Below are 19,714 nucleotides of genomic sequence, written 5' to 3'. Positions count from 1 at the left end.
AGTCAGTGTGTGTATGGGACTGTATCCCAGTGAGAGTCAGTGTGTGGGACTGTACCTCAGTGAGAGTCAGTGCGTGTGTGAGACTGTACCCCAGTGAGAGTCAGTGTGTGGGGGACTGTACCCCAGTGAGAGTCAGTGTGTGTGGGACTGTACCCCAGTGAGAGTCAGTGTGTGTGTGGGACTGTACCCCAGTGAGAGTCAGTGTGTGTGGGACTGTATCCTAGTGAGTGTCAGTGTGTGTGTGAGACTGTACCCCAGTGAGAGTCAGTGTGTGTGGGACTGTAACCCAGTGAGAGTCAGTGTGTGTAGGACTGTACCCCAGTGAGAGTCAGTGTGTGTTGGACCTGTACCCCAGTGAGAATCAGTGTTTATGGGATTATATCCCAGTGAGATGCAGTGTGTGTGGTACTGTACCCCAGTGAGAGACAGTATGTGGGACTGTACCGCAGTGAGAGTCAGTGTGTGAGAGACTGCACCGCAGTGAGAGTCAGTGTGTTTATGGGACTGTATCACAGTGAGAGTCTGTGTGTGTGTGAGACTGTACCCCAGTGAGAGTCAGTGTGTGTGTGTGGGACTGTATCCCAGTGAGAGTCAGTGTGTGGGGGACTGTACACCCGTGACAGTCAGTCTGTGTATGGGACTGTATCCCAGTGAGAGTCAGTGTGTGGATGGGACTGTATCCCAGTGAGAGTCAGTGTGTGTGGGGGACTGTACCCCAGTGAGAGTCAGTGTGTGTGTGTGGGACTGTACCCCAGGGAGAGTCAGTGTGTGGGGGACTGTACACCAGTGACAGTCAGTCTGTGTATGGGACTGTATCCCAGTGAAAGTCAGTGTGTGGATGGGATTGTAACCCAGTGAGAGTCAGTGTGTGAGGGGGACTGTACCCCAGTGAGAGTCAGTGTGTGGGGGACTGTACCCCAGTGAGAGTCAGTGTGTGTGGGACTGTATCCCAGTGAGTGTCAGTGTGTGTATGGGACTGTACCCCAGTGAGAGTCAGTGTGTGTATGGGACTGTATCCCAGTGAGCGTCAGTGTGTGGGGGACTGTACCCCAGTGAGAGTCAGTGTGTGTGGGGGACTGTACCCCAGTGAGAGTCAGTGTGCGTGGGATTGTAACCCAGTGAGAGTCAGTGTGTGGGGGGGACTGTACCATAGTGCGAGTCAGTGTGTGTGGGACTGTACCCCAATGAGAGTCAGTGTGTGTATGGGACTGTATTCCAGTGAGCGTCAGTGTGTGCTGGACTGTACCCCAGTGAGAGTCAGTGTGTGTGGGGGACTGTACCCCAGTGAGAGTCAGTGTGTGTATGGGACTGTATCCCAGTGAGAGTCAGTGTGTGGGACTGTACCTCAGTGAGAGTCAGTGCGTGTGTGAGACTGTACCCCAGTGAGAGTCAGTGTGTGTGGTACTGTACCCCAGTGAAAGACAGTATGTGGGACTGTGCCGCAGTGAGAGTCAGTGTGTGGGACTGCACCGCAGTGAGAGTCAGTGCGTGTGGGACTGTACCCCAGTGAGAGTCAGTGTGTGTGGGAGGTGTACCCCAGTGAGAGTCAGTGTGTGTGTGGGACTGTACCCCAGTGAGAGTCAGTGTGTGTGTGGGACTGTGCCCCAGTGAGAGTCAGTGTGTGTGTGGGACTGTACCCCAGTGAGAGTCAGTGTGTGTGGGACTGTATCCCAGTGAGTGTCAGTGTGTGTGTGAGACTGTACCCCAGTGAAAGTCAGTGTGTGTGGGACTGTAACCCAGTGAGAGTCAGTGTGTGTAGGACTGTACCCCAGTGAGAGTCAGTGTGTGTTGGACCTGTACCCCAGTGAGAATCAGTGTTTATGGGATTATATCCCAGTGAGAGTCAGTGTGTGTGGTACTGTACCCCAGTGAGAGACAGTATGTGGGACTGTACCGCAGTGAGAGTCAGTGTGTGAGAGACTGCACCGCAGTGAGAGTCAGTGTGTTTATGGGACTGTAACACAGTGAGAGTCAGTGTGTGTGTGAGACTGTACCCCAGTGAGAGTCAGTGTGTGTGTGTGGGACTGTACCCCAGTGAGAGTCAGTGTGTGGGGGACTGTACCCCAGTGAGAGTCAGTGTGTGTGTGTGGGACTGTATCCCAGTGAGAGTCAGTGTGTGGATGGGACTGTATCCCAGTGAGAGTCAGTGTGTGTGGGGGACTGTACCCCAGTGAGTGTCAGTGTGTGTATGGGACTGTACCCCAGTGAGAGTCAGTGTGTGTATGGGACTGTATCCCAGTGAGCGTCAGTGTGTGGGGGACTGTACCCCAGTGAGAGTCAGTGTGCGTGGGATTGTAACCCAGTGAGAGTCAGTGTGTGTGGGGGACTGTACCACAGTGCGAGTCAGTGTGTGTGGGACTGTACCCCAATGAGAGTCAGTGTGTGTGGGAGGTGTATCCCAGTGAGTGTCAGTGTGTGTATGGGACTGTACCCCAGTGAGAGTCAGTGTGTGTATGGGACTGTATCCCAGTGAGCGTCAGTGTGTGGGGGACTGTACCCCAGTGAGAGTCAGTGTGTGTGGGGGACTGTACCCCAGTGAGAGTCAGTGTGTGTATGGGACTGTATCCCAGTGAGAGTCAGTGTGTGGGACTGTACCTCAGTGAGAGTCAGTGCGTGTGTGAGACTGTACCCCAGTGAGAGTCAGTGTGTGGGGGACTGTACCCCAGTGAGAGTCAGTGTGTGTGGGACTGTACCCCAGTGAGAGTCAGTGTGTGTGTGGGACTGTACCCCAGTGAGAGTCAGTGTGTGTGGGACTGTATCCCAGTGAGTGTCAGTGTGTGTGTGAGACTGTACCCCAGTGAGAGTCAGTGTGTGTGGGACTGTACCCCAGTGAGAGTCAGTGTGTGTTGGACCTGTACCCCAGTGAGAATCAGTGTTTATGGGATTATATCCCAGTGAGAGTCAGTGTGTGTGGTACTGTACCCCAGTGAGAGACAGTATGTGGGACTGTACCGCAGTGAGAGTCAGTGTGTGAGAGACTGCACCGCAGTGAGAGTCAGTGTGTTTATGGGACTGTAACACAGTGAGAGTCAGTGTGTGTGTGAGACTGTACCCCAGTGAGAGTCAGTGTGTGTGTGTGGGACTGTACCGCAGTGAGAGTCAGTGTGTGAGAGACTGCACCGCAGTGAGAGTCAGTGTGTTTATGGGACTGTAACACAGTGAGAGTCAGTGTGTGTGTGAGACTGTACCCCAGTGAGAGTCAGTGTGTGTGTGTGGGACTGTACCCCAGTGAGAGTCAGTGTGTGGGGGACTGTACACCAGTGACAGTCAGTCTGTGTATGGGACTGTATCCCAGTGAGAGTCAGTGTGTGGATGGGACTGTATCCCAGTGAGAGTCAGTGTGTGTGTGAGACTGTACCCCAGTGAGAGTCAGTGTGTGTGTGTGGGACTGTACCCCAGTGAGAGTCAGTGTGTGGGGTACTGTACACCAGTGACAGTCAGTCTGTGTATGGGACTGTATCCCAGTGAAAGTCAGTGTGTGGATGGGATTGTAACCCAGTGAGAGTCAGTGTGTGAGGGGGACTGTACCCCAGTGAGAGTCAGTGTGTGGGGACTGTACCCCAGTGAGAGTCAGTGTGTGTGGGACTGTATCCCAGTGAGTGTCAGTGTGTGTATGGGACTGTACCCCAGTGAGAGTCAGTGTGTGTATGGGACTGTATCCCAGTGAGCGTCAGTGTGTGGGGGACTGTACCCCAGTGAGAGTCAGTGTGTGTGGGGGACTGTACCCCAGTGAGAGTCAGTGTGCGTGGGATTGTAACCCAGTGAGAGTCAGTGTGTGTGGGGGACTGTACCACAGTGCGAGTCAGTGTGTGTGGGACTGTACCCCAATGAGAGTCAGTGTGTGTGGGACTGTATCCCAGTGAGTGTCAGTGTGTGTATGGGACTGTACCCCAGTGAGAGTCAGTGTGTGTATGGGACTGTATTCCAGTGAGCGTCAGTGTGTGGGGGACTGTACCCCAGTGAGAGTCAGTGTGTGTGGGGGACTGTACCCCAGTGAGAGTCAGTGTGTGTATGGGACTGTATCCCAGTGAGAGTCAGTGTGTGGGACTGTACCTCAGTGAGAGTCAGTGCGTGTGTGAGACTGTACCCCAGTGAGAGTCAGTGTGTGTGGTACTGTACCCCAGTGAGAGACAGTATGTGGGACTGTGCCGCAGTGAGAGTCAGTGTGTGGGACTGCACCGCAGTGAGAGTCAGTGCGTGTGGGACTGTACCCCAGTGAGAGTCAGTGTGTGTGGGAGGTGTACCCCAGTGAGAGTCAGTGTGTGTGTGGGACTGTACCCCAGTGAGAGTCAGTGTGTGTGTGGGACTGTGCCCCAGTGAGAGTCAGTGTGTGTGTGGGACTGTACCCCAGTGAGAGTCAGTGTGTGTGGGACTGTATCCCAGTGAGTGTCAGTGTGTGTGTGAGACTGTACCCCAGTGAGAGTCAGTGTGTGTGGGACTGTAACCCAGTGAGAGTCAGTGTGTGTAGGACTGTACCCCAGTGAGAGTCAGTGTGTGTTGGACCTGTACCCCAGTGAGAATCAGTGTTTATGGGATTATATCCCAGTGAGAGTCAGTGTGTGTGGTACTGTACCCCAGTGAGAGACAGTATGTGGGACTGTACCGCAGTGAGAGTCAGTGTGTGAGAGACTGCACCGCAGTGAGAGTCAGTGTGTTTATGGGACTGTAACACAGTGAGAGTCAGTGTGTGTGTGAGACTGTACCCCAGTGAGAGTCAGTGTGTGTGGGACTGTATCCCAGTGAGTGTCAGTGTGTGTGTGAGACTGTACCCCAGTGAGAGTCAGTGTGTGTGGGACTGTAACCCAGTGAGAGTCAGTGTGTGTAGGACTGTACCCCAGTGAGAGTCAGTGTGTGTTGGACCTGTACCCCAGTGAGAATCAGTGTTTATGGGATTATATCCCAGTGAGAGTCAGTGTGTGTGGTACTGTACCCCAGTGAGAGACAGTATGTGGGACTGTACCGCAGTGAGAGTCAGTGTGTGAGAGACTGCACCGCAGTGAGAGTCAGTGTGTTTATGGGACTGTAACACAGTGAGAGTCAGTGTGTGTGTGAGACTGTACCCCAGTGAGAGTCAGTGTGTGTGTGAGACTGTACCCCAGTGAGAGTCAGTGTGTGTGGGACTGTATCCCAGTGAGTGTCAGTGTGTGTGTGAGACTGTACCCCAGTGAGAGTCAGTGTGTGTGGGACTGTAACCCAGTGAGAGTCAGTGTGTGTAGGACTGTACCCCAGTGAGAGTCAGTGTGTGTTGGACCTGTACCCCAGTGAGAATCAGTGTTTATGGGATTATATCCCAGTGAGAGTCAGTGTGTGTGGTACTGTACCCCAGTGAGAGACAGTATGTGGGACTGTACCGCAGTGAGAGTCAGTGTGTGAGAGACTGCACCGCAGTGAGAGTCAGTGTGTTTATGGGACTGTAACACAGTGAGAGTCAGTGTGTGTGTGAGACTGTACCCCAGTGAGAGTCAGTGTGTGTGTGTGGGACTGTACCCCAGTGAGAGTCAGTGTGTGGGGGACTGTACACCAGTGACAGTCAGTCTGTGTATGGGACTGTATCCCAGTGAGAGTCAGTGTGTGGATGGGACTGTATCCCAGTGAGAGTCAGTGTGTGTGGGGGACTGTACCCCAGTGAGAGTCAGCGTGTGTGGGATTGTAACCCAGTGAGAGTCAGTGTGTGAGGGGGACTGTACCCCAGTGAGAGTCAGTGTGTGGGGGACTGTACCCCAGTGAGAGTCAGCGTGTGTGGGGGACTGTACCCCAGTGAGAGTTAGTGTGCGTGGGATTGTAACCCAGTGAGAGTCAGTGTGTGTGGGGGACTGTACCACAGTGCGAGTCAGTGTGTGTGGGACTGTACCCCAATGAGAGTCAGTGTGTGTGGGACTGTATCCCAGTGAGTGTCAGTGTGTGTATGGGACTGTACCCCAGTGAGAGTCAGTGTGTGTATGGGACTGTATCCCAGTGAGCGTCAGTGTGTGTATGGGACTGTACCCCAGTGAGAGTCAGTGTGTGTGGGGGACTGTACCCCAGTGAGAGTCAGTGTGTGTATGGGACTGTATCCCAGTGAGAGTCAGTGTGTGGGACTGTACCTCAGTGAGAGTCAGTGCGTGTGTGTGACTGTACCCCAGTGAGAGTCAGTGTGTGTGGGACTGTACCCCAGTGAGAGACAGTGTGTTTATGGGACTGTATCCCAGTGAGCGTCAGTGTGTGTGTGAGACCGTACCCCAGGAGAGTCAGTGTATGTGGGACTGTACCCCAGTGAGAGTCAGTGTGTGTGGGACTGTACCCCAGTGAGAGTCAGTGTGTGGGGGACTGTACCCCAGTGAGGGTCAGTTTGTCAATAATGAGAGGTTGGGAATGAGGATGAAAGCTGGATGAAAAGGTTGAAGATGACTTTTGAACATTTGAGGAATTGAAATGTTGTAATCTTGTTAGAAAGAGCAATGATGGTGATAGTGGGTGGAGAGCCGGTGATGTGTGGGTGCTGTTTCTGACCCTAACACAGTGACACTGTGTAATTCCAGAAAGAACGAGATCTGGAACTCGCAGCTCGGATTGGACAATCCCTGCTCAAACAGAACCGCATCCTGACAGAGAACAACGGAAACCTGGAACAACAAATCCAACAACTCATCGAGGAGGTAGTACCAAGGGAGACGGTCAGTGTGAGGAGGGAGAGTGAGGGAGATGGTCAGTGTGAGGAGGGAGAGTGAGGGAGATGGTCAGTATGAGGAGGGGGAGTGAGGGAGATGGTCAGTATGAGGAGGGGGAGTGAGGGAGATGGTCAGTGTGAGGAGGGAGAGTGAGGGAGATGGTCAGTATGAGGAGGGAGACTGAGGGATTTGGTCAGTGTGAGGAGGGAGAATGAGGGAGAGTGAGGGAGATGGTCAGTATGAGGAGGGAGAGTGAGGGAGAGTGAGGGAGATGGTCAGTGTGAGGAGGGAGAGTGAGGGAGAGTGAGGAAGATGGTCAGTGCTGTGGTTAGTTTCCATCAGCATGAGAATATGACAGTTATGATGTTAAATGTTGTGGGTCTGTCTGTCTGTCTGTCTCTCGCTCTCATTAACAAGTTGCTGCCTAGAGTTTGCAACGTGTCCTGCCCCCTCACCTAGACACCCCATCGAGACTGACTGCTCAGCGGTCTCCTGAGTCCATGCAGTACTGGTACTGGCACTGAGCTGGGCTGGGAATTCCTTTTCTTGTGGGTGTTATATATTTACAAAGGTGTCCTGGAACATATTAACATCACAGGGAGCAGATTGTTGAACAAATACATATTAAATCAATGTACTACAGATGCTGGAAATCTGAAACAAAGACAGAAATTGCTGGTGAAACTCAGCAGGTCTATCAGAATCTGTCAAGAGAGAAACAGTTCATGTTTGACTGCTGTTCAGAACCATCAATAAAAGACATTACTTTACAATGTCCTGATGTCACATGCAATGCACCCTCAGTAATGTGAAGCCAATTCCCCAATCACAGGCAAATTGTGAAAGAGTTCTCTTCTCAATCACAAACTCATTCCAAACCATCTCTCGAGACTTGACCCATAGAACCGAGGATGATACATCCAGTAATTTAATGAGGGAATGCCGCACTGTTGGAGGGTCAGTGCTGAGGGAGTGGGCACTCTCGGACCGTCAGTGTTGAGGGAGTGCCGCACTGTCGGAGGGTCACTGCTGAGGGAGTGGGCACTGTCGGAGGGTCAGTGCTAAGGGAGTGCCACACTGTCGGAGGGTCAGTGCTGAGGGAGTGGGCACTGTTGGTGGGTCAGTGCTAAGGGAGTGCCACACTGTCGGAGGGTCAGTGCTGAGGGAGTGCCGCACTGTCGGAGGGTCAGTGCTGAGGGAGTGCCGCACTGTTGGAGTGTCAGTGCTGAGGGAGCGCCGCACTGTCGGAGGGTCAGTGCTAAGGGAGTTCCACACTGTCGGAGAGTCAGTGCTGAGGGAGTGCCGCACTGTCGAAGGGTCAGTGCTGAGGGAGTGCCGCACTGTCGGAGGGTCAGTGCTGATGGAGTGCCGCAGTGTCGGAGGGTCAGTGCTAAGGGAGTGCCACAGTATCGGAGGGTCAGTGCTGAGGGAGTGCCGCAGTGTCGGAGGGTCAGTGCTGAGGGATGGGTTGGCGATTTGCTCTTGAATCCGCACTGTAGGCAGGTTATGAACACAACGATATTGGAAGACAGGAGCGTTCTGAGGCTCTCCATGTCCCTTGTTCCAGAAGCAGCTGTGATTCCTGTGGACCTGTCGACATTAACCCTTTCCCTCCTGGTGTAGGTGGCCCAGCTGAAACATGAAGTGAGTATGAGGGATGACCTTCTCCATCTCTACACCAACAGCCCGGAGGAGACTGAGGCTGACTCAGCATCCAGCAGCCCGTGAGTAACCCTGCCCCGACACGGCCCCTCCCCTCCCTCCCCTCCCCCTCCCCCACACCCTCACCCCCCCACCCATACTCTCACCCCCACCACCCACACCCTCAACCCCACCACCCACACCCACACCCCCTTCCCCACCACCCACACCCTCAACCTCTCCCCCACACCCCCTCCCCCACCACCCACACCGTCAACCCCTCCCCCACATCCCCTCCCCCACCACCCACACTGTCAACCCCTCCCCCACACCCCTCCCCCACCACCCACACCGTCAACCACTCCACCCATACCCACACTCCCTCCCCCACCACTCACACCCTCACCCCCACCCCCCACCACACACACCCACATCCCCTCCCTCACCCCGTCACTCCCTCCCCCACACCCTCACCCCCACCACCCACACCCTCACCCCCACCCCCACCCTCACCACACTCACCCTCACCCACACCACCCACACCATCATTCCCTCCTCCACCACACACACCCTCATCCCCTCCCCCACATCTTCACCCCCTCCCCCACCACCCATACCCTCACCACCTCCACCACACCCTCACCCCCTCCCCACCACACACACACCCTCCCCTACCACACACACCCTCACCCCCTCGCCCACCACACACACCATAACCCCCACCACCTACACCCTCATCCCCTCCCCCACCACTCACACCCTAACCCCCTCCCCTTCCCCCACCACCCACACCCTCACCCCCTCCCCCGCATCCTCCCCCCTCCCCCCTCCCCCACACCCCTTCCTCCACCACACACACCTTCACCCCCACCACCCACTCCCTCACCCCCTCCCCACCACCTGGGACTGCCCTATTCCCCTCCCCAAACCCCAGCCATCCCGGACATATTCTCTCCCTCACCCCTTCCCACACTGTTCCCCACAACCCCATCTCCATTTCACTCCCACTCCCAATCCTGTACACCCCTTCAACTCCCCCAGCTCCTTTGCCCACTGCCTCACTAACAGCCCCCCCATCCGTCCCTCTCCCAGTGCCTCCCACTGACCCTTGATCAAACCGATTGAGTTTGTTACCTCCACCAGCCGTTGTTCGGAGAATGATTTCACCAGCACCTCCCCTGTTTCAGGCTGAGACGGAACGAGTCCTCGGTCTCTCTGCAGAGTTATCTCCACCTGGAAATCCTGCAACAGAAACTGCGCAGCCTGGAAGACGAGAACCAGAAACTCAGACACAAGGTAATCGCTGACCCTGAGACCCACCGACACAGCCACCTGTGGGCAGATAGGCAGATGTAGGCTTCGGAGAGCATTCACTGATAGTGACAATCAGTGTCTGTACGCGGGACAGGGCAGTGCCTGTACGTGGGATAGGGCGGTGTCTGTACACGGGACAGGGCAGTGTCTGTACGTGGGACAGGGCAGAGTCTGAATGCGGGACAGGGCGGTGTCTGTACACGGGACAGGGCAGTGTCTGTACACGGGACAGGGCAATGTCTGTACACGGGACAGGGCGGTGTCTGTATGTGGGACAGGGCAGTGTCTGTATGTGGGACAGGGCAATGTCTGTACGTGGGACAGGGCAGTGTCTGTACATGGGACAGGGCAGTGTCTGTACGCGGGACAGGGCAGTGTCTGTACACGTGACAAGGCAGTGTCTGTATGTGGGACAGGGTGGTGTCTGTACGTGGGACAGGGCAGTGTCTGTATGTGGGACAGGGCAGTGTCTGTACACGGGACAGGGCAGTGTCTATATGTGGGACAGGTCAGTGTCTGTACACGGGACAGGGCAGTGTCTGTACGTGGGACAGGGCAGTGTCTGTATGTGGGACAGGGCAGTGTCTGTATGTGGGACAGGGCGGTGTCTGTATGTGGGACAGGGCGGTGTCTGTACACGGGACAGGGCAGTGTCTGTATGTGGGACAGGGCAGTGTCTGTATGTGGGACAGGTCAGTGTCTATACACGGGACAGGGCGGTGTCTGTACACGGGACAGGGCGGTGTCTGTATGTGGGACAGGGTGGTGTCTGTATGTGGGACAGGGTGGTGTCTGTATGTGGGACAGGGCGGTGTCTGTATGTGGGACAGGGCAGTGTCTGTACACGGGACAGGGCAGTGTCTGTATGTGGGACAGGTCAGTGTCTGTACACGGGACAGGGCAGTGTCTGTACGTGGGACAGGGCTGTGTCTGTATGTGGGACAGGGCAGTGTCTGTATGTGGGACAGGGCGGTGTCTGTATGTGGGACAGGGCGGTGTCTGTACACAGGACAGGGCAGTGTCTGTATGTGGGACAGGGCAGTGTCTGTATGTGGGACAGGTCAGTGTCTGTACACGGGACAGGGCGGTGTCTGTACACGGGACAGGGCGGTGTCTGTATGTGGGACAGGGTGGTGTCTGTATGTGGGACAGGGTGGTGTCTGTATGTGGGACAGGGCGGTGTCTGTATGTGGGACAGGGCAGTGTCTGTACACGGGACAGGGCAGTTTCTGTATGTGGGACAGGTCAGTGTCTGTATGTGGGAGAGGGCAGTGTCTGTATGTGGGACAGGGCAGTGTCTGTATGTGGGACAGGTCAGTGTCTGTATGTGGGACAGGGCAGTGTCTGTATGTGGGACAGGTCAGTGTCTGTACACGGGACAGGGCGGTGTCTGTATGTGGGACAGGGCAGTGTCTGTATGTGGGACAGGGCAGTGTCTGTATGTGGGACAGGGCGGTGTCTGTATGTGGGACAGGGCAGTGTCTGTACACGGGACAGGGCAGTGTCTGTATGTGGGACAGGGCAGTGTCTGTATGTGGGACAGGTCAGTGTCTGTACACGGGACAGGGCGGTGTCTGTATGTGGGACAGGGCAGTGTCTGTATGTGGGACAGGGCGGTGTCTGTATGTGGGACAGGGTGGTGTCTGTATGTGGGACAGGGTGGTGTCTGTATGTGGGACAGGGCAGTGTATGTACGTGGGACAGGGCAGTGTCTGTATGTGGGACAGGGCAGTGTCTGTACACGGGACAGGGCAGTGTCTGTGTGTGGGACAGGGCAGTGTCTGTATGTGGGACAGGGCAGTGTCTGTATGTGGGACAGGTCAGTGTCTGTACACGGGACAGGGCAGTGTCTGTACGTGGGACAGGGCAGTGTCTGTATGTGTGTTTTAAAAAATTCTCAAGGTCAGGTTCGTAGGAGAGTAGTCTGACACAGAACAAACGACCAAGAGGCGAGTCTGCTAGAATATGGGCATTTTATTCCCCGCAGCGTCGCCACAACGGGTCTGGCTTATACTCACTCTACATGTTACCGGAACTGGGAGCCGTCAGTTCTCGTAGAGCGGTTGCCAACAACCCACGCTCGGCGGTTAAACGTAACCCCGGAGCAGACTCACCGAACTGGAGACTTTTCCAGCTGATATACTCTTTTCCAGATATAAACATTCATGTGAACAGCAGAGCAAGGCTAAAAAACACATTCCATTCTGGTTACATACAGATAAGAAGATTCACACGGGGAGGTGTGTAATAAGATTCACACGGGACTAAGCAACACCTCCATTCCGGTTAGATTCACACATGTATTGGGACATAATTTTTAACTGTTTCACCACATTCCACTGCTTGGAATTTTACACCACAATGTGGGACAGGGTGGTGTCTGTATGTGGGACAGGGTAGTGACTGTACGTGGGACAGGGTGGTGTCTGTATGTGGGACAGGTCAGTGTCTGTACACGGGACAGGGCGGTGTCTGTACGTGGGACAGGTCAGTGTCTGTATGTGGGACAGGGTGGTGTCTGTATGTGGGGCAGAGCAGTGTCTGTATGTGGGACAGGGTGGTGTCTGTATGTGGGACAGGGTGGTGTCTGTATGTGGGACAGGGCAGTGTCTGTACGTGGGACAGGGCAGTGTCTGTATGTGGGACAGGGCAGTGTCTGTATGTGGGACAGGGTGGTGTCTGTATGTGGGGCAGAGCAGTGTCTGTATGTGGGACAGGGCATGTCTGTATGTGGGACAGGGTGGTGTCTGTATGTGGGACAGGGTGGTGTCTGTATGTGGGACAGGGTGGTGTCTGTATGTGGGACAGGGCAGTGTCTGTACGTGGGACAGGGCAGTGTCTGTATGTGGGACAGGGTGGTGTCTGTATGTGGGGCAGAGCAGTGTCTGTATGTGGGACAGGGCAGTGTCTGTATGTGGGACAGGGCAGTGTCTGTATGTGGGACAGGGTGGTGTCTGTATGTGGGACAGGGCAGTGTCTGTACGTGGGACAGGGCAGTGTCTGTATGTGGGACAGGGCAGTGTCTGTATGTGGGACAGGGTGGTGTCTGTATGTGGGACAGGGCAGTGTCTGTATGTGGGACAGGGCAGTGTCTGTATGTGGGACAGGGCAGTGTCTGTACGTGGGACAGGGCAGTGTCTGTATGTGGGACAGGGCAGTGTCTGTATGTGGGACAGGGTGGTGTCTGTATGTGGGGCAGAGCAGTGTCTGTTCGTGGGACAGGGCAGTGTCTGTATGTGGGACAGGGCAGTGTCTGTATGTGGGACAGGGTAGTGACTGTATGTGGGACAGGATGGTGTCTGTATGTGGGACAGGGCAGTGTCTGTATGTGGGACAGGGCAGTGTCTGTACGTGGGACAGGGCAGTGTCTGTATGTGGGACAGGGCAGTGTCTGTATGTGGGACAGGGTGGTGTCTGTATGTGGGGCAGAGCAGTGTCTGTTCGTGGGACAGGGCAGTGTCTGTATGTGGGACAGGGCAGTGTCTGTATGTGGGACAGGGTAGTGACTGTATGTGGGACAGGATGGTGTCTGTATGTGGGACAGGTCAGTGTCTGTATGTGGGACAGGGTGGTGTCTGTATGTGGGACAGGGTGGTGTCTGTATGTGGGACAGGTCAGTGCCTGTACGCGGGACAGGGCAGTGTCTGTCCACGGAACAGGGCAGTGTCTGTACGTGGGACAGGGCAGTGTCTGTACGTGGGACAGGGCGGTGCCTGTACGTGGGACAGGGCAGTGTCTGTACGTGGGACAGGGCGGTGCCTGTACGTGGGACAGGGCAGTGTCTGTACGCGGGACGAGGCAGAATCTGTATGTGGGACAGGTCAGTGCCTGTACATGGGACAGGACAGTATCTGTACGCGGAACAGGGCAGTGTCTGTACGTGGGACAGGGCGGTGCCTGTACGTGGGAGAGGGCAGTGTCTGTATGTGGGACAGGGCGGTGTCTGTACGTGGGACAGGTCAGATCCTGTACACGGGACAGGGCAGTGTCTGTACATGGGACAGGGCAGTGTCTGTACAAGGGACAGGGCAGTGTCTGTACGTGGGACAGAGCAGTGTCTGTACACAGGACTGGGCATTGTCTGTATGTGGGACAGGGCAGTGTCTGTACACGAGACAAGGCGGTGCCTGGACATGGGACAGGTCAGTGCCTGTACGCGGGACGAAGCAGTGTCTGTACGTGGGACAGGTCAATGTCTGTACATGGGACAGGACAGTATCCATACGCAGAACAGGGCAGTGTCTGTACGTGGGACAGGGCAGTGTCAGTATGCGGGACAGGGCAGTGTCTGTATGTGGGACAGGGCAGTGTCTGTACGTGGGACAGGGCAGTGTCTGTATGTGGGACAGGGCAGTGCCTGTACGTGGGACAGGTCAGTGCCTGTACGCGGGACAGGGCAGTGTCTGTACGCGGGACGAGGCAGTATCTGTACGTGGGACAGGTCAGTGCCTGTACATGGGACAGGACAGTATCTGTACCCGGAACAGGGCAGTGCCTGTATGTGGGACAGGGCAGTGCCTGTACGTGGGAGAGGGCAGTGTCTGTATGTGGAACAGGGCGGTGTCTGTACACGGGACAAGGCAGTGTCTGTACGCGGGACAGGGCAGTGTCTGTACACAGGACAGGGCAGTGCCTGTACATGGGACAAGGCAGTATCTGTACGCGGGACGAGGCAGTGTTTGTTCGTGGGACAGGTCAGTGCCTGTACGCGGGACGAGGCAGTGCCTGTACACAGGACAAGACAGTGTCTGTACATGGGACAGGGCAGTGTCTGTACACAGGACAGGGCGGTGCCTGTACACGGGACAAGGCAGTGTCTGTACATGGGACAGGGCAGTGTCTGTACACAGGACAGGGTGGTGTCAGTATGTGGGACAGGGCAGTGCCTGTACGCGGGATAGGGCAGTGTCTGTACGTGGGACAGGGCAGGTCTGTACACGGGAAAGGGCAGTGTCTGTACGTGGGACAGGGCAGTGCCTGTACGTGGGACAAGGCAGTGTCTGTACGCGGGACGAGGCAGTGTCTGTTCGTGGGACAGATCAGTGCCTGTACATGGGACAGGGCAGTGTCTGTACATGGGACAGGGCAGTGTCTGTATGTGGGACAGGACAGTGTCTGTACATGGGACAGGGCAGTGTCTGTATGTGGGACAGGGCGGTGCCTGTACACGGGACAGTGCAGTGCCTGTACGCGGGATAGGGCAGTGTCTGTACGTGGGACAGGGCAGGTCTGTACACGGGAAAGGGCAGTGTCTGTACGTGGGACAGGGCAGTGCCTGTACGCGGGACAAGGCAGTGTCTGTACGCGGGACGAGGCAGTGTCTGTTCGTGGGACAGATCAGTGCCTGTACATGGGACAGGGCAGTGTCTGTACATGGGACAGGGCAGTGTCTGTATGTGGGACAGGACAGTGTCTGTACATGGGACAGGGCAGTGTCTGTACACGGGACAGTGCAGTGTCTGTACACAGGACAGGGCAGTGTCTGTACACAGGACAGGGCAGTGCCTGTAAGCGGGACAGGGCAGTGTCTGTACGGGGGACAGGGCAGTGCCTGTACGCGGGACAGGGCAGTGTCTGTACATGGGACAGGGCAGTGTCTGTACACAGGACAGGGCAGTGCCTGTACGCGGGACAGGGCAGTGTCTGTACACAGGACGGGGCAGTGTCTGTACACGGGACAGGGCAGTGCCTGTACACAGGACAGGGCAGTGCCTGTAAGCGGGACAGGGCAGTGTCTGTACGGGGGACAGGGCAGTGTCTGTACATGGGACAGGGCAGTGCCTGTACGCGGGACAGGGCAGTGTCTGTACATGGGACAGGGCAGTGCCTGTAAGCGGGACAGGGCAGTGCCTGTACGTGGGACAGGGCAGTGTCTGTACATGGGACAGGGCAGTGCCTGTACGCGGGACAGGGCAGTGTCTGTACACAGGACGGGGCAGTGTCTGTACATGGGACAGGGCAGTGTCTGTACACAGGACAGGGCAGTGCCTGTACACAGGACAGGGCAGTGCCTGTAAGTGGGACAGGGCAGTGTCTGTACGGGGGACAGGGCAGTGCCTGTACGCGGGACAGGGCAGTGCCTGTACACAGGACAGGGCATTGCCTGTAAGCGGGACAGGGCTGTGTCTGTACGGGGGACAGGGCAGTGCCTGTACGCGGGACAGGGCAGTGTCTGTACATGGGACAGGGCAGTGTCTGTACACAGGACAGGGCAGTGTCTGTACACAGGACAGGGCAGTGTCTGTACGTGGGACAGGGCATGTCTGTACACAGGGCAGGGCGGTGTCTGTACACGGGACAGGGCAGTGTCTGTACACAGGACAGGGCGGTGCCTGTACGCGGGACAGGGCAGTGTCTCTACACAGGACAGGGCAGTGCCTGTACGTGGGACAGGGCAGTGTCTGTACATGGGACAGGACAGTGCCTGTACACGGGACAGGGCAGTGTCTGTACACAGGACAGGGCAGTGTCTGTACGTGGGACAGGGCAGTGTCTGTACACAGGACAGGGCAGTGTCTGTACGTGGGACAGAGCAGTGTCTGTACACGGGACACCACAGTGCCTGTACATGGGACAGGGCATTGTCTGTACGTGGGACAGGGCAGTGTCTGTACACGGGACAGGGCAGTGTCTGTATGTGGGACAGGGCAGTGCCTGTACGTGGGACAGGTCAGTGCCTGTACGTGGGACAGGGCAGTGTCTTTACACGGGATGAGGCAGAATCTGTACGTGGGACAGGTCAGTGCCTGTACATGGGACAGGACAGTATCTGTACGCGGAACAGGGCAGTGTCTGTATGTGGGACAGGGCAGTGCCTGTATGTGGGACAGGTCAGTGCCTGTATGCAGGACACGGCAGTGTCTATACACGGGACGAGGCAGTGTCTGTACGTGGGACAGGTCAATGTCTGTACATGGGACAGGACAGTATCCATACGCGGAACAGGGCAGTGTCTGTACATGGGACAGGGCAGTTTCTGTATGCGGGACAGGGCAGTGTCTGTATGTGGGACAGGGCAGTGTCGGTACGTGGGACAGGTCAGTGCCTGTACATGGGACAGGACAGTATCTGTACGCGGAACAAGGCAGTGTCTGTATGTGGGACAGGGCAGTGCCTGTATGTGGGACAGGTCAGTGCCTGTATGCAGGACACGGCAGTGTCTATACACGGGACGAGGCAGTGTCTGTACGTGGGACAGGTCAATGTCTGTACATGGGACAGGACAGTATCCATACGCGGAACAGGGCAGTGTCTGTACATGGGACAGGGCAGTTTCTGTATGCGGGACAGGGCAGTGTCTGTATGTGGGACAGGGCAGTGTCGGTACGTGGGACAGGTCAGTGCCTGTACGCAGGACAGGGCAGTGTCTGTAAGCGGGACAAGGCAGTGTCTGTACATGGGACAGGTCAATGTCTGTATGTGGGACAGTGCGGTGCCTGTACATGGGACAGAACAGTGCCTGTACACGGGACAGGGCAGTGTCTGTATGTGGGACAGGGCAGTGCCTGTACGTGGGACAGGTCAGTGCCTGTACGCGGGACAGGGCAGTGTCTGTACATGGGACAGGACAGTATCTGTACGCGGAACAGGGCAGTGTCTGTACGTGGGACAGGGTAATGCCTGTACGTGGGACAGGGCAGTGTCTGTACACAGGACAGGGCAGTGTCTGTACACGGGACAGGGCAGGTCTGTACGCGGGACAGGGCAGTGTCTGTACACAGGACAGGGCAGTGCCTGTACGCGGGACAAGGCAGTGTCTGTACGCGGGACGAAGCAGTGTCTGTTCGTGGGACAGGTCAGTGCCTGTACGCAGGACACGGCAGTGTCTATACACGGGACGAGGCAGTGTCTGTACGTGGGACAGGTCAATGTCTGTACATGGGACAGGACAGTATCCATACGCGGAACAGGGCAGTGTCTGTACATGGGACAGGGCAGTTTCTGTATGCGGGACAGGGCAGTGTCTGTATGTGGGACAGGGCAGTGTCGGTACGTGGGACAGGTCAGTGCCTGTACGCAGGACAGGGCAGTGTCTGTAAGCGGGACAAGGCAGTGTCTGTACATGGGACAGGTCAATGTCTGTATGTGGGACAGTGCGGTGCCTGTACATGGGACAGAACAGTGCCTGTACACGGGACAGGGCAGTGTCTGTATGTGGGACAGGGCAGTGCCTGTACGTGGGACAGGTCAGTGCCTGTACGCGGGACAGGGCAGTGTCTGTACATGGGACAGGACAGTATCTGTACGCGGAACAGGGCAGTGTCTGTACGTGGGACAGGGTAATGCCTGTACGTGGGACAGGGCAGTGTCTGTACACAGGACAGGGCAGTGTCTGTACACGGGACAGGGCAGGTCTGTACGCGGGACATGGCAGTGTCTGTACACAGGACAGGGCAGTGCCTGTACGCGGGACAAGGCAGTGTCTGTACGCGGGACGAAGCAGTGTCTGTTCGTGGGACAGGTCAGTGCCTGTACGCGGGACAGGGCAGTATCTGTACGCGGAACAGGGCAGTGTCTGTACGTGTGACAGGACAGTGTCTGTGCATGGGACAGGGCAGTGTCTGTACATGGGACAGGACAGTATCTGTACGCGGAACAGGGCAGTGTCTGTACGTGGGACAGGGTAATGCCTGTACGTGGGACAGGGCAGTGTCTGTACACAGGACAGGGCAGTGTCTGTACACGGGACAGGGCAGGTCTGTACGCGGGACAGGGCAGTGTCTGTACACAGGACAGGGCAGTGCCTGTACGCGGGACAAGGCAGTGTCTGTACGCGGGACGAGGCAGTGTCTGTTCGTGGGACAGGTCAGTGCCTGTACGCGGGACAGGGCGGTGCCTGTACACGGGACAGGGCAGTGTCTGTACATGGGACAGGGCAGTGTCTGTACACAGGACAGGGCAGTGCCTGTATGCGGGGCAGGGCAGTGTCTGTACGCGGGACAGGGCAGTGTCTGTACGTGGGACAGGGCAGTGTCTGTACACGGGACAGGGCAGTGTCTGTACACGGGACAGGGCAGTGTCTGTACACAGGACAGGGCAATGCCTGTACGCGGGACAGGGCAGTGTCTGTACACAGGACAGGGCAATGCCTGTACGCGGGACAGGGCAGTGTCTGTACACAGGACAGGGCAGTGTCTGTATGTGGGACAGGGCAGTGTCTGTACATGGGATAGGACAGAGTCAGTACATGGGACAGGGCAGTGTCTGTACACGGGACAGGGCAGTGTCTGTACACAGGACAGGGCAGTGCCTGTACACGGGACAGGGCAGTGTCTGTACACAGGACAGGGCGATGTCTGTATGTGGGACAGGGCATTGTCTGTACACAGGACAGGGCGGTGCCTGTACGCGGGACAGGGCAGTGTCTGTACACAGGACAGGGCAGTGCCTATACGTGGGACAGGACAGTGCCTGTACACGGGACAGGGCATTGTCCGTACGTGGGACAGGGCAGTGTCTGTACACGGGACAGGGCAGTGTCTGTACGTGGGACAGGGCAGTGTCTGTACATGGGACAGGACAGTGTCTGTACGCGGGACAGGGCATTGTCTGTACATGGGACAGGGCAGTGTCTGTACGTGGGACAGGACCGTGTCTACACGGGACAGGGCAGTGTCTGTACGCGGGACAGGGCAGTGTCTGTACACAGGACAGGGCAGTGCCTGTACATGGGACAAGGCAGTATCTGTACGCGGGACGAGGCAGTGTTTGTTCGTGGGACAGGTCAGTGCCTGTACGCGGGACGAGGCAGTGCCTGTACACAGGACAAGACAGTGTCTGTACATGGGACAGGGCAGTGTCTGTACACAGGACAGGGCGGTGCCTGTACACGGGACAAGGCAGTGTCTGTACATGGGACAGGGCAGTGTCTGTACACAGGACAGGGTGGTGTCAGTATGTGGGACAGGGCAGTGCCTGTACGCGGGATAGGGCAGTGTCTGTACGTGGGACAGGGCAGGTCTGTACACGGGAAAGGGCAGTGTCTGTACGTGGGACAGGGCAGTGCCTGTACGTGGGACAAGGCAGTGTCTGTACGCGGGACGAGGCAGTGTCTGTTCGTGGGACAGATCAGTGCCTGTACATGGGACAGGGCAGTGTCTGTACATGGGACA

General features: G+C 56.4%; 1 protein-coding gene across 2 annotated transcripts in view; it reads left to right on the top strand.

The window, feature by feature from the left end:
* LOC122546669 (trafficking kinesin-binding protein 1-like) overlaps nt 1–19,714 on the top strand; it is an 86,760-nt gene that overhangs the window by 28,502 nt on the left and 38,544 nt on the right. For both annotated transcript variants that reach the window (XM_087977710.1, XM_087977709.1), the window contains 3 exons: nt 6,519–6,635; nt 8,271–8,371; nt 9,476–9,584. In XM_087977710.1, coding sequence (XP_087833836.1) covers nt 8,298–8,371; nt 9,476–9,584 — 183 coding nt within the window. In that variant the 5' untranslated portion in view covers nt 6,519–6,635; nt 8,271–8,297. The remainder of the gene's footprint in view (nt 1–6,518; nt 6,636–8,270; nt 8,372–9,475; nt 9,585–19,714) is intronic.

This window comes from Chiloscyllium plagiosum, unplaced genomic scaffold, assembly GCF_037043375.1.
Source record: "Chiloscyllium plagiosum isolate Xiang-an unplaced genomic scaffold, Cpla_swu_hap1 HiC_scaffold_32, whole genome shotgun sequence".
In the NCBI taxonomy this organism is placed as follows: Eukaryota; Metazoa; Chordata; class Chondrichthyes; order Orectolobiformes; family Hemiscylliidae; genus Chiloscyllium; species Chiloscyllium plagiosum.
This window is presented reverse-complemented; position numbering and strand designations above follow the sequence as displayed.